The sequence below is a fragment of the Eupeodes corollae genome, chromosome 3 (genome assembly GCF_945859685.1).
Source record: "Eupeodes corollae chromosome 3, idEupCoro1.1, whole genome shotgun sequence".
Lineage (NCBI taxonomy): Eukaryota > Metazoa > Arthropoda > Insecta > Diptera > Syrphidae > Eupeodes > Eupeodes corollae.
Window position 1 is genome coordinate 6,559,993 of NC_079149.1, and position 27,884 is coordinate 6,587,876.

At 32.4% G+C, this 27,884-nt stretch overlaps 1 protein-coding gene across 1 annotated transcript in view; it reads right to left on the reverse strand.

Moving 5' to 3' along the window:
• Window positions 1-1,061: 1,061 nt before the first annotated feature.
• The window catches only part of LOC129951355 (uncharacterized), a 46,382-nt gene continuing 19,559 nt past the window's right edge, over window positions 1,062-27,884 (reverse strand). Inside the window, exon 2 of the mRNA XM_056063457.1 lies at window positions 1,062-2,448. Coding sequence (XP_055919432.1) covers window positions 2,443-2,448 — 6 coding nt within the window. The 3' untranslated portion in view covers window positions 1,062-2,442. The remainder of the gene's footprint in view (window positions 2,449-27,884) is intronic.

The window sequence follows — 27,884 nt, forward strand, 5'->3', positions numbered from 1 at the left end:
TATCATTGTCAACTATAATTCAATTATATTTATTTATTCAAAATAAATCACGCAACTATTAAATAAAACAACAAATCTTTAACGTATAAGAAGCTAAATATTAATTATGTATAAACCTAAATATTCTCATTATGTTTCCACCTTTGATAATGGACTTTGGCATGAAAACAAACAACTCTTTTTCTAGAATAATTATATTGAACCGCATCTAACTTAACTGTGAGGATATAGATACGATATTGTTTTTGAGTAATTGAAAGAACAACACGTTTTTGTAAATTTACATAATTATAAAAGATATTCTTTTAAAAGATTTGCATTTTTATAAACGCATATTTTTCTAAACGTTTTGAATGTAATTAAATACTCTAACATAATATTTTCTGAGCGTTACTTTACAAAAACTTAAATTCAAACTTAATTTCCAGATCAGAAGAGTTTAGTTAACTTAAGAAATAATTGGATCAACAAGTTTTGGTTTTGAAAATTGACAGGTCTCTTAATTATTTATCAATTTAGAAATATAAACAAAATTTCTCATGCACATTTCTCTTTTTTGTTGTCAAAACTTTGAGAATAGATCTTCTTCAATTTTCCACTTATTCTCAATCGCAAGAATCATAAAGAAAGAAAAGAATTGCAGGACTAATTTCATTACTAAGTAAGAATTCATAGTGAATTGTGCTTACCTATATTTTATTTAACTCTACTGCTCTCAATCTCTCAATGACAGCAAACATTCTCAGAAGTCTTAGAAATATAAAGTGACCCAGGAATTCCATGCCGATTACAGAATTCACTGGATGAGATGGATTCAGAGTGATTGTTTGACATTTAAACTATAGAGTAAATGTCATAATTGACATTTCATTTCCTTCTCTTGACAGCTTGTCATCTCGTTTACTCACACTTTGGATGTGTTCAATCTCAGATAGATAGGGTGTGTGGACGCTTATTATGTGATGAACAGGTGATCTAAAACAGCTGGACAATCAAAAGATATTGGATATTTTCCACAACACCTGATTTACTTATGGTTGAATTTAAACAAACCTGACACATTGAATTCAAATGTTTATATTTTCTTTGAAAATCCATGAATTATAAAAATCAAAAATTGAAAATTGTATTTTACAATAATTTTAGACCTCGAAATTTAAATGTTTACTTGCTTATTGTAAACAGTTGAAAGTTGTTTTTTTTTTTAAATTTATTGACAGCTATATCAATAAGGTCATCCAACTCATTCCATATGATATCTAACGGGATTTTCCATAAGTAAAGTCAGATTTCCATCAAAAATTGATTTTTTTTCGTGGCGCATGGAACACGATTGTAACTTTTTCTTTCATTGTTAGTGGAGCGTTAACGCGTGGGCCACATATATGTTAGTGTATACTTTTAATTCGAATGCATTTAAACTGCAACAATCTGCACATTCCTTCACGTTCCAGACGCACCGTTTTGTTTTTCTTGGTTACTTTGCTGACAAGCATAATATTAAAAACATAATTCAGGTGACAAAATAAGTGTAAGAATAAAGAGAGTTGACTCCAATCGTCACAACGAACAAGACGTGTTTCATTTGATTGGTATGATTTAAAAAAAAAAAACTTATTTCGCTAAAGAAAAAGTTCAATCGCGCGGTAGAGCTGTCAAATTTCCAACTTAACATTTGATCTCAAATCAAAAATAAACCAATTTATTGTGTCCCATGGAAAGTAAAAACAGGGGAAATTTATGTTTTCACTGATCTAGATCAAAAATCAACCAATTTATATTACCTTACCATTGGAAATTCCGATAAGTATTCACACAGATTGTTTGACAAATATTATTTGGATTATTATTAAAGAACTCAAAGTTTTATATTTTAAATATTAGGTAAATATTTTTGTTTGTTTCATAAGTTTTTTGAAATGATACTTACAAATTTCACATAAAATAATATTTTTTTATTAATTTAATAAACATTTTCTGGATATTGATAAAGTTAAGGCATATTGCATATTCCACTTAAAAGTTTAAACATATCTTGTCTTAAATTCATCTTAATTTATTGTTTTTGCCTGTTTTAGTTAAAATTTTATTTCACATAGAATTTATATTTTTTTTTAAACCAATTATCATATTTTTGAAAAATTGAATATGACAAATTTGAGAATGATGTTTTGAAACAACATATGATGCAAAATTAAAATATTAATTTGTTTATTTTTTGTATCCTAATTTCATCCAATTTTTACAAATATATATTTTACAATGGACATAATATTATTACATTTTTCATTGAACAAAGCAAAGTTCATTATACATAATAAGTTTTTTGTTTAGATTTTTACAGAACCAATAAATGATGAAATGTTGATAGTAGTTTCATTTGATTGATGTTATTTAATGTAGATACAATGTTTTTTTTTTTTTTTTAGTTCTTATAATTATTCAATTCTGTAAGACAAAAAAATTATTACTTTTTTTAACCATTTTATAGCGGTAATTTGTAACTTTTAAACATGATTAGTAATTATAATAGTTATGTTGTTTATGAGTAATTTAACATTGTTTTTAATAATATTTGTATACTTAGTTGAAAAATTTTGTGACACTCTGTAGGTTAAATAGTAATGCGGGGGTAATCGTTTCTAAGAATCAAGTGAATACAATTTGTTCGTTTATGCAATTAAAGATTCATGTGTTATGTCGGAGTCTCTTATCTGACCCAACAAATATTAAAAAATAGATAAGACCATGCAAATTCTAAACTTTAAAAGTTACAAATTTATGTTGTGCCCTTAGTCACAGAGACCACACACAGTTCCCACAATTACCCAATTCCTATGAATCGCATTCAAGACACATGACATAGTTCGATTACGACCAAGTGTTCCGCATGTGTCATATACGAGTATATTGTTATACTATCATAGGAACGGCAATCGAACTATGTCAACCAAATAAACACAATACAATAACGGATCATATTGCAATACTGACCCATCGTAGTGCAACTATGTCAAGTGGGACATATGTTGATGTTGTGTTGTAAAGCACTTACTTCACAACATTCCCTTATCATCTTCCCTAATTCCACTCTAATTAAATCCACTTCAAATTAAAACAGTCATCATTTCTTTTTGATTTGATTGAACAATATCCGACCCACATATAATTCCCATATTCATCATTTCCTTTTAATTACCTACAAAAATTCCATTCAACTCCAATATTGCCAACCACGCGATCAACAAAACCCAAAATTCCCAGTTCTTAATTTTCCATTTTCCTATATTCAACAATCAATGCACTCCCTTTTCAAACCCATTAAACGTGCATTGAACCCTATAGCAACTACAAACAAGCACACTTGTGCTCATGTTGCATTTTTTCTGTTTCGTTGTGTCGGGTGACGAGCCATCGATGTGTGACTCTGTATCTTGAATTCGGATCGTTCGGTCTGGGGAAGGTGAACTTTAAGGCGAAACAAACGCGGGAAGTTACTCCAACTGGAGGATGGCCCACGGCCCAACATAAAGTCTAAAAAATTCTAAATTTTGTAATTCTTTTGGTTGAATTCTTTTGTTCAAATTGTTAATTTGCTTTGTTTAACGTTAATTGTATTAATTTTGAAAAGAATGTAATACGGGAGACAAGTTTTATGGACTTATGGGCGATTGGCTGTTGATGAAGTGATTGAAATCCGCCACTCCATATTGGCTGAAAGCTAAAATGGCGGGAGATGAAAAAGAAGAGATAGGGCAGATCTTAGAATCTGTCCGTCAATTCTTTTCGAGCATTGAGAGCGTGAACATAAAGAAAAAAAATAAAAGATAATTTGTCTGATTTTCGTACCGAGACCGAGTGAAAATTGAGAATAACTAAGAGAATTTAGTAGTGTGGTTTTTTTTTTTTTAAATGAAAAAGAAAAAGAAGGAAAGGAAAAATACCTATTTGGGGCTCTGCAGGAAAAAGATAAGTACAAATTTGTTTATTTTCGGTTAACTTGTTTTAATTCTTTTACCCCAATTTTGTTTGTGGAAATTAAGACCTTAACGGTCCATAGTCCATAAAACCTTACGTTAATTTTTGAAAAGATCCTGAGTTTTTATCCTGCTTTAGCAAGGTTTCTCAGGCATATTCTAATAAATAAATTTGTCCTAAAAGATATCCATTTTGTTTTTTTTTTTGTTTTATCTTCTTATTTAGTGGTTATACTGTTTCGTTGGTGTTTTTCTCTTCTTGTTTTCAGAAAAGGTTTGCAATTTCCTTTTTCTTATTTCAGGAACAAAAAAAATTGCTGGCGCCCCTTTTTCTTACGAAACGTAAGACCGCCCCTGTGACAATTACTAATTCAACTAATAATTTTGATTACAACGTGATATCACATCTTCATGCAACTTAATCAATCGATTAATCATTAGTTGCTACACCCACCCCTCACTGAGCTCGTCGTGGTGGCAGCACTTAAATTGCTGCTTGTTGCAATTTTGCCTCGTCGCTTATCGCCGCTGTTGTTTGACAGTTCGGCATAATTTACTACTTGCAATTGAAATTTAATATTTCGCGCGGGTGTTTTGTTTAATTTTAATTTCTTTAATAAATATTAGTCAAAATAAAGTGCAACATGCTTATCAACCTTCAACATCCTAAGAAAAATAAAAGACTTACGGAAGCAATTAATAATAAACAACAGATTTATCAACAAATGTCCCAAATTCTCCCAACAAAAAAGTGTGCAAAATGATACAATTAAATGTTAACAAAACAGAAACAAAATATACTCTCTTAACAGTTGTTGCGTGCGGATGTGCTTTTAAATCGCTCCCGAATAAAATCGAAAAAAAGTCGGAAATAGATCGTGTTCGAAAGTAAAAACTATATTAAATTGAACATAAACTCGGGCCGAAGATTTTAATGTATTTCGCTTGTTCGAATTTTATCGGCCTTAAAAGTTATTTGCATTTTAAGTTTTCAAATTTCGCCTTCGAGAAGAATTTTATTTTTTGTTAGTGTCAAATTACCATAGAATATAAGAGCCGATAGAAGGAACTGCTCCATATAATTTGGAATTGGTTGAAGCGGAACCATCATGGTCTAACCTGGGAGGATGGAACATTCCAGACTATAGTAAGATCGAACTCTATAGTCTTTTGTAAGGGAGAGGAGAAAAAAACATGGCTTGAAGAAATAATAAAAAATGAAAACGTTATGATTATAAACATAGAAGAATTTGGTGACACTCAGAACCTGAAGAATATGAAGAAGAAAAGAACCCCGCATGAGATATCCTGTACCTTTCATATCAATAAAAAATTCTGTGCATTGGGAAATGCATATGCAATACAAAATTATTTAAATAATAAAAATTGTATTTAAAAGAAAAAAAAAAAAGAAAACCATATATGAAGCTCCGACTGCTAAAGAGGAACATTTTTGGTATTTTGTTCATTCTGTAATTAATTTCTAACATGGATTCGTTATTAACTAAGTTAAAGGACTAATTCGAGAGAAACCTCTTATCCTCGTTAAGGAGCTACCGAACATAGCTCAAAATATTGTAAGTGCACGGAGATGTACTACAAGATTCGGGGTAAAGATACTCGTTGAGTTGGAGAGTTGTAAGGTTTTTCTGGGGGAGCGTTTTAACGCTCTCACTGATATTAGAGTAGCGGCGTTGAAGCAAAATACTTAATGATTTTTTCTATCAAATCAATTTAAGAAAATTAGGAAGATTTTTACAAATACTGCAGAACTTATTTTCACTTATTATTTCCTTATGGCTTTATCGAAGCTACCAAAAGCATTTGACCTGGACCCCACATGTAAAAAAGGGTACTTCTCCCATTTTTTCAACAAACTGGAGAATGAAGACTACGCTGAAAAATTACCTCCTTTTAAATAATATGCTCCTGATGCTAGGAAGTCTGAAGAGAGGAATATTTTTTTGACATGGTACAACGAACACAAAAATGACAATTTTGTTATGAAACAAGAACTACCTAAATATTGTATTAGTGATGTTAAGATTTTGGCTGATACATGTTTAAAATTTCGGAAATTATTTCTCGCTCAAAGTAATGTAGAGCCAGTTTTGGAGGCAACTACAATAGCATCAGCCTGCAGCTTGGTATATCGTCGAAATTTTCTCAAGGAAGATACAATAGTACAATACAATACAATACCGAAATCAGTCTAAGAAAGCAATTCAATGGTTTATTTGAGAATCCAAATCAAGGAAAATTAGTTTAAAACATGCTGCTAATGGAAAAGAAGTTAAAATTGCAGACCTCAAAGTTGACGGATTTTGCGAAGAAACAGCGAAATTTTGAATTTCATGATTGTTATTACCATGAAATTGCCTTTTATTTTCTAAAAATAGATTACAAATTACAATAATATACAATTAAAACACTACAAATTATATCCACATAACCGCTAGAAATTCCCAGCACCAGTCGGCACTTCTTCTACAATGGACATTGCTTTGATGTTCAAGGTTTCATCGGCTACAACAATGAATTCATACCAAAAGAATTTTCATTGATTCACCAAGGACAACATCAACACTTTCTTATTAAATCACCCTTTAAGTTCAACAAATTGTGGAACGCGTTGCAGAGCCAGGTGAAATGGTTGAACCATCATCATCTGTTCGAAGGACATTTGACATTCGTTACACATTAAAAAAAAAATAGGCGGTACAACGAATTTAACATTCGTTACAAATAAAAAAAACTGATCAGAGGAAACTCAATAGCTTTTTTTAAAGGAAAGGATAAGGTAATTTGGATGAATATCCTAATAAAAAACGAAAACATACATTAATATTGAGGATTTTGGCAATACGGCCAATTTAAAATGTTTAAAAAAACAATTAATTTGTGAACAAACATATTATTTTCACTCTAACCAAAAATGTTGTGCTTTGGAAAATGAGCAAATTATTCTTGAATACATGTGCAAAAACAAGGTTTTTAATAAATAATTTAAATGAAAAAGTTATTAACAAAAGAACTGGAGAATGTTTTTTAAAAGCTCCTTTTGCAGAACAGAATTTTTGGTTCCCAGCCTATAATGCAAAACAGCCACACCATAACTGTATGGGAGCAAGCAACCGAAGGGCTGTTAACGCCAAGAAATAGTATTCCACGACCAGGTAGCAACTTGAAACATATTGAACATTATGCGCCTTACCAATAATTATTGACTAAACAAGCATTTAGATAAACGCCACGTTAAACTTTAGAGACGAGTTTATTTGTGTGTTAACCAATAACCAAATTAAACACGTCTTTAACTAAAGTGTGCTCTATTACATTATCTACTACATTTGTTGCCAAACAGACAGCTGCTGTCGAAATGACATTTGTTTTATTTATGAAATGTCAGCATAAAAGTTTTTAAGTGAAACTATTAAAAGTACCTACAAATTAATTATGAGTTCCGACGATGCAAATATTATTAATGATATCAATATTTTGGAGGAGGTGTCACAATCCCGAAGAAGAAAAATTTACAGAAAAAGGATAGATCCATTCGCTGATTATGACGACAAAGTTTTTTTCGGCACTACAGGTAAGGTTTTTTTGTCCCAGTAAAAATCATTTTTGTAAGGTATTCTATGGTAGCGGTAAAAGTTGTATATAAGAGAGGGAACAATTTCTTAAATTTAAGTATTAACCAAATAATTGGACTAAGTAGTACAAGAAAAACTAAAAAAAAAAAATGGATTTTCTGCTAAAAAAATTAAATAAAATGACTGAAGAGAAGCCACTGATTTCGTTGAAGGATCTATCTACAGATCCTCAACGAATTATAGAGGTCCGGAGGTGCAACACTCGTTACGCAACGAAGATACTTCTCGAGCTAGACAAGTATAAAGTGTTTCTGAGCGATCGTTTCAGTACCTTAACAGACGGGGAGCTGAAGGCCATGCAGAATACGAGGATGCATCAATCTTCCTCAGGAGTAAAGTTCTTGCCAGAAGAACGTATAAAACGATCCAGAGAGGATCATGAAGTTGAAGACGACGATTCCAGCAGCGAATTATTTATGCACTCTCAAAAACGACTATGTTTTTGAGAATTAAAAAAAAAATTGAATAAGTATACCTAAATAAAGTTATAAAAATTGAAAATTGTATTTTTTATTACTTCTTCTTCATTGTTTTTTTGTCATTTTGATTGTTTTGTTGTTATTTTTCCTTTTGATAAAGATGGTAACAGAGAAATAAATGTCTAGACATGCATATCAATTCAACCTAATATGACAAAGTTGTTGGGGGTTTGTGGTTGTTATAGTGTTGATATCATATCAGTTGTTAGGAACTGTCAGTATTTTGTATTTAAGAGTCTTTAATGAGAAATTTCAGTTTTATAGTTTCATTACTTTAGTTCCAATTTATAAAACGGTTCATTAAATTAAATTACTTAGGGTTGTACTTATTCCAAGAAACCAAAATTCATAGACTGTCGAGATGCCGCTCCTTTGTGGGCACTTTATGGGTACCTTGTACCCACATTAAAGTCTGTGCGAAAGGACCGGAAGGGAATGAAGACAACATTGAAACCAACCATCAAGGACTCCCATTAATGATTTATTTTTGTTGCAGCCTCTATTCAGAACGTTGAGCATCACATCAAGCACTTACAACAAAAAGGAGATAACGTGCAGCCGTTTATTATAGTGGTTGGCAAGGATGTCATCAATTTTAAAGAAATATTTTTGTATTTCGATGGCGTAAAATTTCCTTTTATTAGTTTGATCCGGGCGGTGGACATTTGTTTTAAAACGTTTTTTCTTTTTAATTTAGAGTTTCCTAATTGTTATGAACCTAACCACCTGATAGTGATAGTGATATCCATAACTGTATCGAACTGCATGAGTCTGGCAACTTCGATGTTTTCTATATAGTAAGAAAGAGTACAAGAGAATGTAGAGCCAATAAGACCGAGGAGGCCGATTTTAAATAAAACGGAAGATAGTGGTTTTTGGTTAATTTTCCACTTTAAAATCGTTGTATTTTTATTTTAAGATAGAAGTTGGAATTTCGGACAGAGCTCACCACTTAGTTGTCGATACATTTAGTCCTTCGAGCCCGATTTGACCCGTGACGCGATAGATAAAAAAAATATTGTCTTTTTATTAGAATAAAACCCCGCGTGTGAAAGAACGGGAAGTGTGAAAGAAAAAAATTGTTTTTTGTATTATATCGAGAAAGAAGTTACGTGCAAAATCACGTAGGCACCAGCCGTAAGTACACAAAGCCGTTGGGTTATGTGACAGAGGTGAAGAAAGCTGCCCGAGAAATCCATGCAGGCAACATGTACAAGGATAGATTGATAGATACCCCGCCTGTTGCTTTATTTTTAGTCACTACCACAAGAACACACCAGGGAGAGATCATTTTAAGAATTCCCGCTTAACAACCGGGAAATCACGAATTTTTGACTTACAACCAAAAATGAGTGAAAGAGATCAGACTGAGAAAGAATGTCAATGACATAAATAACCAAATTCGAAAGACACACTCGCTACCTTGTTTTTGGTCGCTGACAAAGTCTTAGGTATATACAGTGGGTTGCCAAATTAATAGGGACATTGTAAATTTTCATCAAATTTCATGTTTCATTGTTCTTTTAAGCTGTTTTTTTGGTTCTAAGTGTACATGGTGAATTTTATTTCACGGCCTACTTGTTTGACGGTTATATTAAGCTATCGGAGGATATTCAAAATGGTTCTATTCGGGGAAAACCCAGATTCATTCGGGGAGAAAGCGGTTTTGTTCTCAAAGGTGTTTTTTTTTTTTAAATTGTTTGTGGATGTTGTTTGAGCTTTAAAGGTGTTATTTTTTTGAAAATTGTTTGTGGGAATTGTTTGAACTTCTTTTAATTGAAACGTAAGTAATGTATTTTATTTTGTTTAAAACAAATCTTTTCTACAAAAATCATATTTAATGATTATAAGCATTTTTTTTGGAACAGAATGGGTCGTGGAATGGATATCACCCCAAGAAAAAAAACGGAAATAAAAACTTTATTAATTCATTCGAGTCATTCCCAAAGACAAATAGCTGCTATTACGGGTGTTTCAAAATCTGTTGTTAATAGATTAAAATTTAATTTGGACCAAAAAATTCCTATTACTCCCAAAAAAACTGGCAAATGTGGAAGAAAACGAGTAACAACACCCCGCACAGACAGGAAAATTCGAGACATCTGTCTTCAAAATCGCAAGAAAAGTGCATCAGTTCTTACAAACATTATCCATGATTCGGGAATATTGGTTTCCAAAAGAACTGTGCAGCGACGTTTGGCAGAGGAAGGACTTTCGGGTCGTCGTCCAGCTAAGAAACCACGTCTCACAGAGGCAATGATAAAAAAACGTTTGACTTGGGCTCGGGAGCATCGTCACATGACTGTTGATGACTGGAGTAGGGTAGGTTACCAATGCAATTATCTAAAAAAGTTATTGAAAATGTGATTAGTTTTATTGTTAATGTTGTTTCCTTTTATTACAAGTGTGCTTCTCCGATGAGTCATCATTTGAAATTTTGGCTGATAAGAGCAGTTTCGTGCGGCGACGTCCCAAAGAGAAGTACTACCCCGAATGCATCGTAGAAAGGGTAAAACATCCTGTTAAAGTAATGGTATGGTCAGTTATCAGCACAAGGGGAGTTGGACGTCTCCAAATTGTGCAGGGGACCATGAGACAGGACCAATATAAGGACATTCTGCGAACTCGACTCATACCCCAGCTAAGAGAATGGTTCCCAAGAAACGAACCATATCTTTTCATGCATGACTCAGCCCCGTGCCATAAAGCTAAGAGTGTGACAAAATATTTGAATGACGAAAACATACCAGTTTTATCATGGCCAGGCAATTCCCCTGACATGAACCCCATAGAAAACCTATGGGAGATCACTAAAAGGGAAATTGCCAAAGAAGTTATTACAACAAAAGTAAAACTTATTGAAAAACTGATACAGGTCTGGCATCACTGCCCTGCAATTAAAGAATGTGCTAAAAAGTGCATTGATAGCATGCCGAGACGTATTCAAGCAGTTATTGAGGCAAAAGGAAAAGTTACCAAATATTGATTTTTTGTAGTTTATTTAGTTCCTTTCGATTAAGAGCTATTTTTTAAAATTATTAATCTAAAAATTATTATTTATTTAACTTATTTTGATGCAATAATAACCAACCTTAATAAAAAGTAACTATTTATCAATATACACTTAAGATTTTCATTAATTTTGTTACGAAAACATACAATTTTCTTCAAATCCATGACTGTCCCTATTAATTTGGCAACCCACTATACATAGGATAGAAGATAGAGAATGAGAGAGTAGAGGAGTAGAAGAAAGGGCGACTGGTGATGGGAATTTCTTGCGGTTAATCGCAGATAAGGAATAATAATATTGAAAAAGAAAACAAGTAAATTGATTGGGGCTCGAACTTGGGATGTGTGGATTGAGAAGCGAGCTCGCAACTCATTGTGCTAATGTGTGGATATAATTTGTAGTGTTTTTAATTGTATATTATTGTAATTTGTAATCTATTTTTGTTTTTTTCTTTTTTTTTTTTGTGTGTGTGTGTGTGTGTGTGTAGTTTTGAGGATAATGTCTGGGGCGAGTGTATGGTAGTGAAATGGTACGTTTTTGTGGGTTGATAGAAAAAAGAGAAGAAAAACAAATCGAAGAAGAAAGCACTGTAGATAATGATAGTGAACATAAGAAGAAAAAGAATAATAAGAAATAATAATCAAAAAAAAAAAAAAAGAAGACATCTTTGAATTTTTTTTTTTAAAAATACAATTTTTATTAATTTTTATTATTTATATAATTTTGTATTGCATATGCATTTTCCAATGCACAGCATTTTTTATTGATATGAAAGGTGCAGGATATCTCATGCGGGGTTCTTTTCTTCTTCATATTCTTCAGGTTCTGAGTGTCACCAAATTCTTCTATGTTTATAATCATTACGTTTTCATTTTTGATTATTTCCTCAAGCCATGTTTTTTTCTCCTCTCCCTTACAAAAGACTATAGAGTTCGATCTTACTATAGTCTGGAATGTTTGCTTAACAAATGTTAAGCTATTTGTTCCATCCTCCCAGGTAAGACCATGATGGTTCCGCTTCAACCAATTCGCTTGTCTCTGTAAAGACGGTGATAGGGTAGAAAAATGGTATGGAGGCTTGATTAGGAACAGATGGAAGCCACTGTTGCTGCTTACAAGAGCAACTTCCTTGGGGATAAATTTATTGTTAGGTCCAGTAAACCCTTGAAGATCCGCGACAAAATGCATACTGATTACTTGATAGTTGAATGGTATTTTTGACAGAGATGAACTCGCTTAAATACTATTCCATTCTTCGATAAGGATTTTTTTTTTTTTCTTTTTAATCTTATACATTGCTGGATTAGAGTTTAAAAAAAAATTAGGGGTTTTGGATATATGGTTTTTAAGTTGAAAAATAACAATTATGAAGTAACATTGACAAACTGTATCACATAATATCACGTGAGATATTTTTATATTAGGTATAAACCAATTATCATACAGTAGATATATGAAGAAACCGCATCTTAAACAGCATATTCGGATCTAATCGAATTCTTTTGTTTAACGTATGTTTGTTTTATCAGTAATAGAAGTAGTTTTTACTTTTGGTAGATGTGGTTGTTTTTTTTTTTTTTTTTTTTTTTTTTTTTTTTTTTTTTTTGATATAGACATAAGAATTATCATACAGAATATGCAGAAACCGCATACCTAGTAAACAACTTATTCGAACCTTATCGAATTCTTTTGGTTAATGCATGTTTGATTTAACAGTAATAGAAGTAATTTTTACTTTTGACATATGTGGTTGTTTTAATTTTTTTTTATAATGATAATGACCTTCGAAAATCATAATCTAAATTTTAAAAAAAAAAAAAATGGAAAACCATATATGAAGGTCCGACTGCTATAATCTACAAATTTTCATAGCTAAACAGTATAAAAGAGGAACATTTTTGGTATTTTGTTCATTCAGTAATTAATTTCTAACATGATGGAATCGTTATTAACTAAATTGAACGGACTAAGTAAAGAGAAACCTCTTATCCCTGTTAAGGAGCTACCGAGCATAGCTCAAAACATTGTAAGTGCACGGAGGTGCACTACAAGATTCGGGGTAAAGATACTCATCGAGTTGGAGAATTGTAAGGTTTTTCTGGGGGAGCGTTTTAACGCTCTCTCAGATATTGAAGTAGCGGCGCTGACCTCATTGAGGATGATGGGGTGCCCCGAGGAAGGGGTAAAATTCCTTCCTCATACAGACAGCCACGGATCAAAACGGAAGGATCCAGGGGGTGATACAGCCGAGAACGATGACGATGACGACATCTTTGTATTTAGTCAAAAGCGTCAATGCTTTTGATTTTTTTTTTTTTTGCTTAATAAAAATAAAATAAAAAAAATAAAAATAATAATTACGAAAAAAATTCAAAAATGTTTTTATTTATTTTCTTTGAATGATCAGATGTGTATGGTGTTTTCAGTTTTGGTCAGAAGTATAATGCTAGGAACTTTTTTTTAAGTAAGTTTTCTAATTTCTCCTGTGATAGGGCTGTATTCAATGATGCGATCATGTATTATAACACAATACATTGATGTAAGAGGCGGTACACTTGTATTTGTTTTCAATTCAACCTTTACATCTATAGTTCCACTTTTTATTGCTTCGTTTTGGTGAGAACAATCAATAACAATGATTGGAGCATCGTTTTTATAGTCTTGTTTTGATAAAAGTGCTGATGGTGTTCTACCGTAATATGATTGTTGGAACTTGGTGTACATATCGTAGAGAATGGCATATCGTTCCCTTGCAAATTTGACATTCAAATCCTCATAAGGGTAAGTTTCGGAATTGAGGTGTACTTTTATGTTACTTATATCACAGTTGTCAAATTTACTAATATCCTTAACTCGCTGGTTTTTCCTGTTTGTTTGTAGTGCGATTATAATGTATCGTGGTTTTTCCAATTGAGACGAAGTTTTAATAGACCAAATGTGCTCGGGTGCTTCTGGAAGAATGGGATATTCATACATTTCCCAATTTCTGAAATAAATCTGAATGGGCCTTGTCTGGATTTGTTTGAGTAGTGTAAGTTTTTCAGCATCAGCTAAAGTAATGTGTGGTACTCTCCATTGTAATTTAAAAATCTTAAGTTTGACAACTTCATTAGGAGAAATTATTGCATTGTCATCATTTCTCGTTCGGATTAGAACTAATTCATGCTTTGTACTTGTAATTATCTTTTTATAGTCCTCAGCGAACCCCAGAAGCATTTTCAAAGGAATGCAAAAGTTAAAAACACCCGATGAAGTAGAAATACTCTCATTACCGCTCCATGAAGCATTTTGTAAGCTTTTACTCTCATTCTCATTTAATGAAATGTAATTTTTGATTGTTGTTGTAATACCAACATTCTTATTCTGCTCAATGACTATTCCATTTAGTTCATAGTGAATTTACTCAAAAAGGAAAGCCATAGCATTATTGCATAATTTTGCACTCTGAGATATTGTTCCATCTTCTTTTGTGAGACTTCCTTCAATGTAAATAAAACTTTCACATGGTAAAATACAAAGATCTTGTTGATGTATAGGAATACGTATTTCATCACTGACATTATATGATTGTAAGAATGGAGAATAACTGTGATATTCAAATTTAGATATGGTGTTGTCATGTATGGGGGCAGTAGTAATATTCAATATATTATTATTCATCTCTTTTTTAGTTTTTTAAATTAAAACCCAATGATTGCAGAAAGGATTTATTGTCTTTAGTTAGCTTCGGCGTTGCTCTCTTCAATGTCTTAGGTACACTAATATTGTGCTGGGTATTGTGCTCAATTATATTATTATAAATAAGCATGACGTAACGGCTTTAAATGTAATCGAATTGTTATAGTTTCTCCTCTAAAATTTATCAAATAACCGTCTTGGTCTACTAACTTTAGAGACAACGAACTTATTTGTTTGACATTCACAGGTAAATAGATTACATTTTTGGGGACTTCAATGATTTTATACCCTGGTCCCACCTCTGGTGAAAATTCATGTATCGTATGAACAGGTTTGTTATTGATAAAGGAACCAATTGTTACATTGCATTCAACACGAATTACATTAACTCTATTTATATCTATAGGTAAATCTGAAAAGTGCATTTGACCTGCTTTTAAGACACGTTTGCTATATCCTAATAACTTTCCGATGGAACGATGTTTTTTAAAGTTTATTTCTTCACTTGATTGGATTTCACACTGCATTGTATTGGTGTTAGCCTTTATTTCCAACGATGTGGTTGAGTTTAGTTCTTCAAGTACACCAGTTATAAATAAAGCAAGATCATCAAGTTCATAAGATCCTATAGGAATTTCAATCTCCATATCTTGAATATGAAATAAGTTATTTTGCTCATCAACATTAGGAATCGAATTGTAAGTTTGTAAATCAATTAAACCACAAACGTAATCATTACCCCCATCTAGGTCCAGAGGAGGGAAATAATCTGCAGTTAAATGTGAAGTATTACCACTGAGCGTTAATGTTAACGCCATGATGGTTCAAAAGAAAATGACATTTAATTTGAATTTTTAAGACTTATTATTATTTTATTTAAAATAGCAATCTTGTAAAAATTTCAAACACAAGTGTCCACAATTAACTGTATCAAAATTTTGGTATTGAACATAATTATATTTAATTCTATTACCTAAATAATTAATAATTTCAATAGGTGGTTGAAGATTTCCAAAACTATCAAAATATTCAGTGTTGTTGTCTTTTTTGCAATATGCTACCCAGTGAGTGCCTGAGCCATTGGAAGAATCTAAATTAACGATTCCACATTCATTTTTTAAAGGTTTATGTTTTGGTAGATTATCAATCATAAAAACTCCCCGGAAATGTGGAATATAATTTTGCGCAAATTTTATTAGATCCAGTTCATTTAAGGCATGTTTAGGTAGCGACTCTATAAGTTTTTTGATTGATGACGAAGATATAATCCAAAACCTTTTCTATATGGTTTAAGATGTAGGCCATTACCCAGGGCAATTGATTCCATTTTTTGATTATGCCTTTTTTTCTCCTCGAGATTTATTTTAGCGCTATGAGCATCATTTAGGAATTTAGCAATAGATGAAGCACCTCCGGTTATTGCACCTAACGCAGAAAGTCCAGCAAATATAGGAATAAGAGGTAGTACGCCCCCAATTTTAGGTATTGAAATAACTCGAGGTGTTTTTATACGAGTATTATTTTGTTTGTTATTAGGATCCAAAAAAACTTTCTTTGCCGATGATAGAGCAATTGTGATAGCCTTATTCATATTGGATGGTTTTTTCTTTCGAAGAGTTTTGTTAACATTTTGTATAGCTTTTTTAAAGGTTAGATTTTTAACTTTTCGTTTCTTAGCATCCATACCCATACCCATTTTTAATTTTCCCTTCATAAGACTAGTCACTAATAATGCATTCGCACGTTCTGCAATACTGGAATCTTTAGCCTTTACTCGCTGCCAGGCTTTTTCTGACAAAATTCTGTCTGCTATATGTCTATCGGAGGTATTTTTAAATCTTGAATAGGATATATCGTGCTCTTTACAGGCCTGATCTAAGGAATTAATTCCAGGATCTCCGCTTGCTAATCTTGATTTAAGTTTTGTTCCAGGTCCACAGTATTGGTAACCGGGAAGATGTAATTCTATTGGTAATTTATTTATTGCTGTATTCAATAGTCCGCTTCCCTTGACGTTTTTTCTCTGACTAACTATTTTCTTCAAAAAGTCAATCATATTATAATCAGTTGTATACGTTTTACCCATATAAGCTTTGAATGCACTATGAACTCAATCATATAAGACTATTGTTTTTATAAGAAAAAGTTTAGTTACCAGAAAAATGAGATTCGTTCAACAACTTCAGACTTTACCAGTTAATAATATGGATTTAGAAAAAAACACCCCAGGCAGAAAACATGGAAAACTTTTTCCAAATAGTATCAGAGGTATAATTACTGGGCCTTCTAACTGTGGAAAAACAAATGTCATGATGAGTTTACTTCAACATCCAAATGGATTACGGTTTGAGAATATATATATATATTCAAAGTCATTGCATCAACCAAAGTATGAGTTTCTGCGTATGGCAGTTCTTCCAATAAAACAAATGGGGTATTTTGCATTTTCAAATAATAGTGATGTAGTACAACCCGATGAAGCTAGACCCAAGTCTATATTTATCTTTGACGATATTGCTTGTGAAAAACAAGACACTGTGAGAAAATACTTTTGTATGGGGAGACATCATTCGATTGACAGTTTTTATTTATCTCAAACGTATACTCGTATACCGAAGCATTTGATTAGAGACAATGCAAATTTTTTGATTGTTTTCAAACAGGATGATATGAACCTTAGACATATCTTTAATGATCATGTTAACCCCGATATGCAATTTAATACATTTCAAAGGGTTTGTGCAGAATGTTGGAAAGATAAATACGGTTTTCTGGTTATAAACAAGGATAGTCATTTAAATGAAGGCCGATATAGAAAGGGTTTTGATCAATATCTTCAATTATAACACCTCTTATATTCATGCAGTGTACAGTACTGATCAACACAGTATGCGGTTTAAAGCAGTACAGTGTGCAGTTTAAAGCAGTACAGTATGCGTTATGAAGCGGTACAGTATGCGGTTTAAAGCGGTATAGTGTGCAGTTTAAAGCAGTACAGTATTCAGTTTAGAGCAGTACAGTTCAGGCTGTACAGCTCCTAAGATTTTAGTAAAACAAATAGTAATGTTATATGAAAAAAGTTCTAAAAAATCTTGTAGCGGTATATTTGAAGAGAAAGCTCGAAGCAAAAGACTTAATGGTTTTTTCTATAAGACATCAACTAAGGTCGTTAAATTAAAAATCAGTTTAAGAACATTAGGAAGATTTTTACAAATACTGCAGAACTTATTTACTCGGTGTATCAGTTGTAAACATAAAATTGAGTCATCATGATGAACATTGATAAGAACTTAACACAGGAGCTCGTAAAGGTTACAGAAGCTCTACGAAAAAAATATAAAACTCTAAGAAATGGAAGAGAGACAATTGAGACTCAATTGGAAGAAACATTTAAACCAATCACAAAACCTCTTGTACAACTGGTGGAAAAATCTAAGAATATTCAAGAAAATCTCTATGAAACTTATAAACATCCCTCTAAGAAAATTAAACATGAAACCATTGATAATGCTGCATATAATCTCAACGACTTTGAAACTCCTTCTTCATCCACATCTAAAATCTTTTCACCTGGAAAATTTAAAAATGTGATAAGGAATCAAAATATTCGACAGCTGAAGAAAGTTATCCATGATCACGAAAATGACGATGATGATAATGATAATGATGCTGATAATGATGATGACAATGATGATGAAATATCTCATAAATATATAAATTTGTTAAAAAATAATTCAGCATGTAGTGATAAAGTATATGGTCCTCGTATAGATGATAAAGCGCGACTTAAAATCGGTACTGAATACATAAATTTTATTGAAAAAAATATGCTCATTAAGAACAAAACGTATAAAGGAACATCAGGGTTGTATGAGTTAATATTTAAGAGAAAACCAAATAAAAAACTATACAATAATGAAGATTTAAAAATGTACAAGGAAATATTGCAAGACACTAATGCACATAGAATTTCCTCTGATTCATTAAAACAGATACACGGAAATCGAGGGTATAAATATAAAGAAATTATAAAAAAGCTATTTCGCACTACCAATGAACCCTTCTCCTCCTCCCCCTCCCCCTCCCCTAAGATAGTGGGGCGTGGATTACTCCAATTATCAAATAAGAAAAAAGATTATATTTACTGGGATGATCCTAATGAACTCGTAGTTCGTTTGAAACTTCTTATTGCTTCACAGCAAGCTGGTCATAGTAATCATACTAATGAAATTATTTCAATAATAGAAGAATTAAAAGAAGCGCACATTATTCAATAAATAATAATATCTATAAAAATGCCCATTGATAAGTTTGGACGTTCTTCATATAAAACTACTAACAATGTTCTATCTGGTCCACGAGGGGAAGTAGGTCCTCCAGGTCCTCGAGGAGAGCAGGGACCTCAGGGACCTCCTGGCCAACCTGGTGAAAGTTTTATAAAAAACAAAAATGGTGATTATAATTTAAATGGAAAACGAGTACAAAATTTGGGGGAGCCTTTAGAAACAACAGATGCCACAACAAAGAATTGTGTTGATTATTCCGTTCTTAAATTAGAACAATACTTTAATAATGAAAACGAAAAGATACACCAGCTTTTGTTGAAAAGTAGAGATAATAATAATAATAATAATAATAATAATACAAAAATAAAACCAAACCCTTTTGAAAACGAAACAACAACAACATAAACAATATTTAAATATATATTAAGCAATGAAAGGAATAAGCCTTCAGTTCACGTCAAGTTGTTGAAGTATTTAGAAGGTTTTTTTTTTTTTTTTTTATATATATAATGTCTAACATCAACACTAGTTTGATTTTCAACCAAGTTTTGGAATTCCTAAAAGTAAATCAACAAATACTATTGGAGGAACACTATGAGCAAATTATAAATTTTATATCATTTCTAAGACAATTTCAGAATGTCCCCAACACAACATCTGTTTACGGGTGTCATTTTCTTAATTGTCCATGGTCTTCAAATGTATGCAAAGAAGGACCAGATACTTGTGCATGTTTTATGATGGAACATAAAATAATTCGAATTAAGAAATTGATGTTATTATATAAGAGATTAAAATAAAATTTAAAATAAACTATTTATACAAAAACAACACGGTATATTCTTTCATTTCACTTCATAATGAGTAAAAGAAACATTGTCGAAGAAATACATAAATCTGCGCAAAGGAATTTTAAGAGAAGGCGCGTCATCATTAAAGGATTTGATGATCTCTGGCAGGCAGATTTGGTGGAAATGGGTGTTTACTCTGACGAAAACGAAAATTTCAGATACCTTCTAACAGTGATTGATACATTTTCCAAATTTGCATGGGCTATACCAATAAAAAATAAAACTGGTCAAGATGTTTCTATTGCAATGAAAAATATTCTTGAAAAAGGACGTATACCAAATAATTTACAAACAGATGATGGAAAAGAATTTTACAATAAAACATTTCAAAATCTTATGAAAAAGCATCATATAAAACACTACTCTTCATTTAGTGTTCTTAAGGCTTCAATTATTGAAAGATTTAATCGCACCCTAAAAAGTATGATGTGGAAAGAATTTAGTTTTAATGGTTCATATCGCTGGATAAATATAATAAAAACATTAATATATACCTACAACAATACAACGCATCGCACAATAAAAATGAAGCCATCTAATGTTACAGCAAAACATGAAAAATATTTATTATCATCAATCTATAATCGCATCAAAATATTTCCCTCGTCTAAATTCATCATTGGTGATCGTGTCCGAATAAGCAAGTATAAACATGTTTTTGATAAGGGATATACTCCAAATTGGACAACCGAAATATTTAAAATAACAAAAATTCAACGCACAAATCCTGTGACATATTTACTGGAGGACTTTCAAGGACACCCCATCAAAGGCGGATTCTATGAACAAGAATTGCAGAAAACAAAGTTTCCAGATACTTACCTAATTGAGAAAGTCCTTCAACAGAAAAAAGATAAATTATTGGTCAAATGGTTGGGTTTTCCATCTGAACACAATTCTTGGATACATTCCTCTCAATTGGATTCGATAAAAATAAAATAACTTTTTTTTTTATAATTTTATTTTATTTTTTCCAAAAAACATAATAAAATATAAATTCATTGGGTTACACATTATATTATGTATATTCAATCAATATTCATACTATAAGTTTGTTTCATGGTTTTGAAATCAATATACTCCACATCGCTTTTGTATTCGATATCTTCTTTCATAAAAACCTCAACTTCTCCATTGCTCAAAACTCTTTCCGTCTCATATTGATGATATTCAAAACACTTAATGCTAAGAGAGCGTAGGTTGAAATTACTGTCATAGGAACATCGGATAGTTAGGGCTTGGTCATCATCGAATTCTAGTTTGAAATGTCTGTAAAATATATCCTTGCTCTGGATAATTCCGGATATTTCAATTTCCTTTTTTATTAAGTCTTGCCTAAAATTTTCAATTGCTTCCTCTACAGTGACAATGTTCCTTTTTAATACATTTTTTTAGGAGTGATTGTTGTTGTTGTTGATTCTATGGTCACATTCTTCTATGCTTCTATGTTATTTTTTAAGATTCCTGCAGGTGAATAAGATAACAATTGGAATGATAATCCTATTGTTACAGTGTCATTGTTCGGTAGATTCAATGCAAATGAGAGATTATCTGTAGTATTGAGATCTTGTATGTTAATACCCAGTGGTAGTGGAAAAGCAAGTACGAAGGATGGTACTATTGTACAAATAGTAAATAATAGAAATGAAAACATTTTAACACTAGGGTTTTACTGGAACAAGCTGTTGCGCTTTCAGGACAGAAGATAAATTTGAACTGATATGGTAGTGAGCTTCATTTGCGAGTTTATATAGTTTGCAATTTTACAACAATCCATTTTTCTTACTTCTCATAAACTCTTATCAGTCTTTCCCCCTCATATTTATGATTATGACGACGATGATGATTATAATGATAATGAATTAATTTAAGACAATTTCATTTGATGACTATGTGGAATTGTAGGTTTTAAGTGTATTTTCCCCACATTATGGTCGTAATGATGCTGTTGAGATGGATGACGCTCTTTGATAAACTTATCTGTTGTATTGAAAACTTCAACTTCACTAAAGGGACAAAGAGCAGGATATTCTCTTTCTTTTCAATTAACTACACTTGAATTTGGAAAAATATTTCCAATTATAGTTAATACTCCTCCTCTAACTCTTAGACGAACATGTTGTAGTTGCTGAAATTGTAATCTTAAATTTGAAATTGCCGACATGGCCTCCCCGCATCTTATTCGAAATATGCAACACTCTGATCCATGCTCAGGTGTTATAAAAAGTTCTATAATTTCTGAATAAAATAGTATGTCAGAAAATCTTATCTCCAACCATGCCGCTTCGCATATGCAATAGTTCTCTCCTTGTTTAATTTTCTCACACCAGAACATTTTAAAAGTAACTGCAATTAGCAACTGATGGAAATTCATTAACCATGCTACATTTTACTTAAAATAAGTAAATACTTGCATATATATATCTATATCTATATATATGTAGGTTTAAAGTTCAAAAGAAAACAAAGAGTAAATAATCATTATAGTTTTTATTTATATAATTTTAGTTTTTAGTCAGGTTATTTAGGTTATATTGTTGTTGTTGTTGATGTTGTTGTTGTTTTTGTTGGCGATAGTGATGACGATGGGGGATGACTTATTTGCCTTTTAAATCCATATGGAAGAGAGGTATAATCGGAGAGAAATAATCTTTTTTCCAACTTAGGGTTGTAGGTTTTTGTTTCAGTTTTTGTTATGACCTCGTGAACTGCTGTTCTTCGAATGTTATTAGAAATAATCTGAATATTTTTATCCTTCTCATCAGTACTCAGGATTGCTTTTTTGATGGTATCAAAGTTAATTTGTTGTGATGTTGAGTGATTCAAAGAAATACCTTTTACTTTACAAACAGTATGTTCGGTATTATCATTCGTACTAAAAACCTTATACGCATAATTCTTGGGTCCCCCGCTCACGAATTCAGATATATAACTCCCTGGTCCGTAGCATTCTAACTCATCAGTCATATCACCAATTAAAACCCCTGTCTCAGGGTCACATTCTCCTTCGCGACTAGTATAAATGATAGAGTCTGTATCATAATACAATACTCTTTGCCCCAATTTATCTAGATATTCATAGAGTTTGAGACGTGCCTGTGTAGTTGTATATGCGGCAATACAAACATTGACCGTGTTTAGCATTTCAGCAGTTTCTGTTTTATGTTGATAGTTTACCACAACGTTTTTCTCATTGATAGGGAGTATATTGCAAACGAGCAATGAAGGGTTCGTTACCATATCATATAGATCAGCCGGATTGTTTACAATTATTGTTTTAGTTTGGTTTTCTCTTTGTCCGAACTTACCCCAAAATGAATTCAGTATAAGTTTGGCCAAAGATCTTTTCCCTTCATTCTTTGTAATTTCTTCATAATCCATTTTTATATTTTCTTTTTCTAAGAAATCCAATATATATGCTTTTTTCTTATTCTCAGTAGTACAGTTTGTGGGCCATCCTGATGCTTCTTGTTTTATTTTTAAAAACTGGTCCATCATTCTATCGAAAAGACCTTTGGAATGGGTATTTTTATTATACTGTACCACTTCATACTCCCATATTTCGATGATTTCAAGAAGCTTGTATCCTTTCTCAATGGCTTTTACAACTTCTTCTATTACCCATGTACCGGTTATTGATCTTTCCTTATCTGAATGAGAACAAAATTCTTCTTTAGATTTCATTGCACTGCAAGTTTTACACAAACTAAATATCAGTTTATGGTTTTGTTTGATTGGGAGAACCGGGTGAAACAAATTTTGAGGTGGTAAAATTGTGCACTTTATTATGCCACTAATATTTTTTAATGTCAAACGGGAGCATATATCTACATCTGTATGGACTTTAGGGTGTTTAATGGGAAATTTTCCATATTTGCACACCCATGGATATAAGGAGCAGACATCTATATATTTAATCTTTTCCCCTTTTTGACATTTATAAAAACTTACGGTGTTTCCAGTTCTTCCCCCATAGAAAGCTTCTCTAGGATCAAGGGGGAGGCTCGTCAAAAGATGATGATTCTCTAGGAATTCAACAGCACTATGATCCATGAATGATAGTAACCTTTCAAAATCACAGCCCCACATTTCTACAACATCATATCCAAAAGATTTAAGATGTTCTGTTTTTGATATGGTTCTTTGATATCTTTGATTAAGAGTGTCATATTTGTCTCCTGATAGAGAGTCATCTCGTTTATGCTTAAGGCATACAGGATGCCCATGGCAATAACAACCATGAAATTCAAAAATTTGCTGTGTTTCTTCGCAAAATCCGTCAACTTTGAGGCCTGCAATTTTAACTTCTTTTCCATTAGCAGCATGTTTTAAACTAATTTTCCTTAATTTGGATTCCCAAATTAACCACTGAATTGCTTTCTTAGACTGATTTTCGGTGAGTCTGTAGCCTTTTCGTGGGATTAACCCTATTGTATCTTCCTTGAGAAAATTTCGACGATATACCAAGCTGCAGGCTGATGCTATTGTAGTTGCCTCCAAAAATGGCTCTACATTACTTTGAGCGAGAAACAATTTCCGAAATTTTAAACATGTATCAGCCAGAATCTTAACATCACTAATACAATATTCAGTTAGTTCTTGTTTCATAACAAAATTGTCATTTTTGTGTTCGTTGTACCATGTCAAAAAAATCTTCCTCTCTTCAGACTTCATAGCATCAGGAGCATAGTATTTTAAAGGAGGTAATTTTCCAGCGTAATTTTCATTCTCCAGTGTGTTGAAAAAATGGGGGAAGTACCCTTTTTTATATGTGGGGTCCAGGTCAAATGCTTTTGGTAGCTTCGATAAGGCCATAGGGAAATAATTCAGAGAATCCAAGAACTTAATATTTGCTATTTGCATTAAAATTATTTTGGAGCCTCGCATAATCAGTTCTGGTTTCCAGATCGTCTCAGTTAAAAAATAATTTAACACAAACTGATGGTCATAGGCTTGTCCGTTGTGCGCAATCACAATGACATTCTTAAATTTCTGTCTCATGTTCATTATGTAATGTATTAAGTTGGAAATCACATTGCTGCTTAGAATATGTTGTCGAAAACCACAGACATTGCAAAAATGTAATTTTAAAACTTCAATACAAGAACTACATCTCTGTTGCAAAACCGCCAGGTTGGGTTTGTGAATTTTGTTTATAACCCGTCTTCTTCCTCCTCCTCCATGCATTCAGCACTATCCTGATGCTCTTGCTGACTTTCCAGACCATAAAAAATATAAAGGCAATTTTCAGTTCTTGGAGTTCTTTTGTCTGGTAATATGTAACAAAAATGATCCTGGAGCACAAATTTTTTACATCGTGCACAAAAGAACTCGTTACATGTGTGTTTTCTATTACCTCCAATTGTCTTTAAACATTTAAAGCATTTCTGAATTTTATCACACAATGCTTTCTTACTGGAGGTTGATGCCTTATGGTTATCGAAACATTGTTGTCCCCGGAAACTTCGGTTGCAATCTTCACACTTAGTCTCCTTGGGAACTTGTTTACAATCCGGTATTTCTTGGCACTGAGGGCATGCTTTGACACATTTATGTCTTCCTTTTGTCTGGTACGGAATGAGACATTCTTCACAGAAGTAAGAACAACAAAATGCTGATGTCAAAGATGTTATTACATTAAAATGATTTTTATTGAAAATCAAATTAATTCTCTTTCCGGTAGTAGGGTTGGCAGGAACACCTTCGAATACTGTCGATCGCCCCTTTGTTCCATATTGAAAGACTGTTATTTTAAAATCGATCAAATAATTTTGAAATTGGTGTAGCTCAGGGATACCACAACCATCTTCTGGAACTTCAACACATGCATCCTTAATCAATTGATAAGCTCCATTTGTCTGAACTTTGAAATTATCTTTTATGATTTTATTAAAGTCGCTTGTCTTATTTGCAAATGCTTTAGCAACAAATAAGGCTCTTGGGAGGCATAAATTGTCTGTATTTTTAATGGTAATGATTCCTTTACGCTTAGCACATTCTTCATCAAAGTTATTGTAATAGCTACTACCACGACGATTCCCTCTTCCTTTTGGAACTTTTACTGTGGTCACGTTCATAGAAAAAGTGTCTGTATTTAATCCTTTCGAATTACTCTGGAAAATTTTTTGTATCATATCCCAGAAATCTTTTGTCTGGAACTCAGAAGCACTTTTGAAATTTATCCATCCACTTCCTCTTTCGAGCGAAAACCCTTCACCACTAAAAGTAACCCCAACTTTGTCGTCCCCATCAATTTCTTTAAAAACAAATTCAGCAATCCCCTCGATAGCGTCCCTCACCCATGTAGTTGGTTCTTCATCAATTGGAATCGGTTTAATTTTAAAATTAATTTTGTTTCCTTTGATATTGAATCTTTTTACCGTTGTTACTTCTCTTGACACAATCCTGAAGCGCTAAATACAAAAATATTAATTTAAAGCATTTTACAATACCACATTAAAAAAAAAAAAATTTACCCTTTCCTCAACAATTTCTTTGCTATCATTCATAATAAAACGAATTCCTGGCATGTAAGAAGAAGATTTGGTTACTTTTATCATTAACCTATTCATCTTTTCCAAGTCTTCATCTGACAATGATTCATAGCACGTTGGTAAAAAAACGTTTCCATCTTCCAACTCTAGAAGTACTTTCCGCCCGTACTTTGTGTTGCACTTAAATGCCCTAATAATTTTTTGAGGCACTGGTGACAGATCCTTTATATTAATTATTTTTTTCTCCTTTGCTAGAGCATTCACTTTTTGTAAAAAATTGCACGCCAGAGAACTCATTATTTTCTATTTAATTTTAAGACTTTGTTTTTGAAGTTATTGAAAACGAATGTGGAATTTATATTCAGTCAGTTAACTTGTAATCTTCCCTTTCACTAAAAATTAGTTGATCATATCTTTGAAATGTGGTTTTCTTTATTGTAAAATAATACATAAATATTTAATACAAATCCTTAAATAAAACCTCTTGGTAATTTTTGATTATCTCCTAACCTCAGCCCACAAAAACGTACCATTTCACTACCATACACTCGCCCCAGACATTATCCTCAAAACTACACACACACACACACACACACAGCCCCCACTCCAGCCCAGCCCCAGCCCAGCCCCAGCCCAGCCCCAGCCCGACCCCAGGCCCCGCCACCAACGTCATCGCAGCAAACAATATTTTTCTATTTTTTTTTTTAAATCAACAATTAAACATCTAAAAATAGATTACAAATTACTATAATATACAATTCAAAACATCACAAAACGTATCTCCACACAATAGCACAATGAGTTGCGAGCTTGCTTCTCAATCCACACATCCCAAGTTCGAGCCCCAATCAATTTACTTGTTTTCTTTTTCAATATTATTATTCCTTATCTGCGATTAACCGCAAGAAATTCCCATCACCAGTCGCCCTTTCTTCTACTTAGAGGTGCATGAATACCCTCGGTCTGACCCCTGGGTCTGGCCAGGCATTTTTCGTTTTCAAATGTAAATTTAATGCATTTCTAGTTAGGTAGCAACTTGTGCTTTCAGGTAGCTTCCTAAAATTTTATTGGCTATCGATTTATAAGAATATTGAATTTGAAAAGTCCTTACAAAGGATCTTATAAGGACTTTAAAAAAGTACACCTTCGGACCGACACATGGGCCTAGCCAGACCCCTATTGATTTTGTACAAAAATCAATGGAATATGTATTTTAAAAGTTTACAGACTGCATTTTGTTTTTACCAAGCACATACAAAATGTGCTTGTATTTACATGAACACATCATGTCTATATTTTGTGTGTGTATTCGTCATATTGGGTGCAGCTACTCTTTGGCGGATGGCGGATGACGGATGACGTGCATAATTTTGCGTTGTCTATTGTTTCTATTTTATGGTTGATTGACAGGTGATAGTGAATCTATTTGTATTCATATTTTGTATGAGTT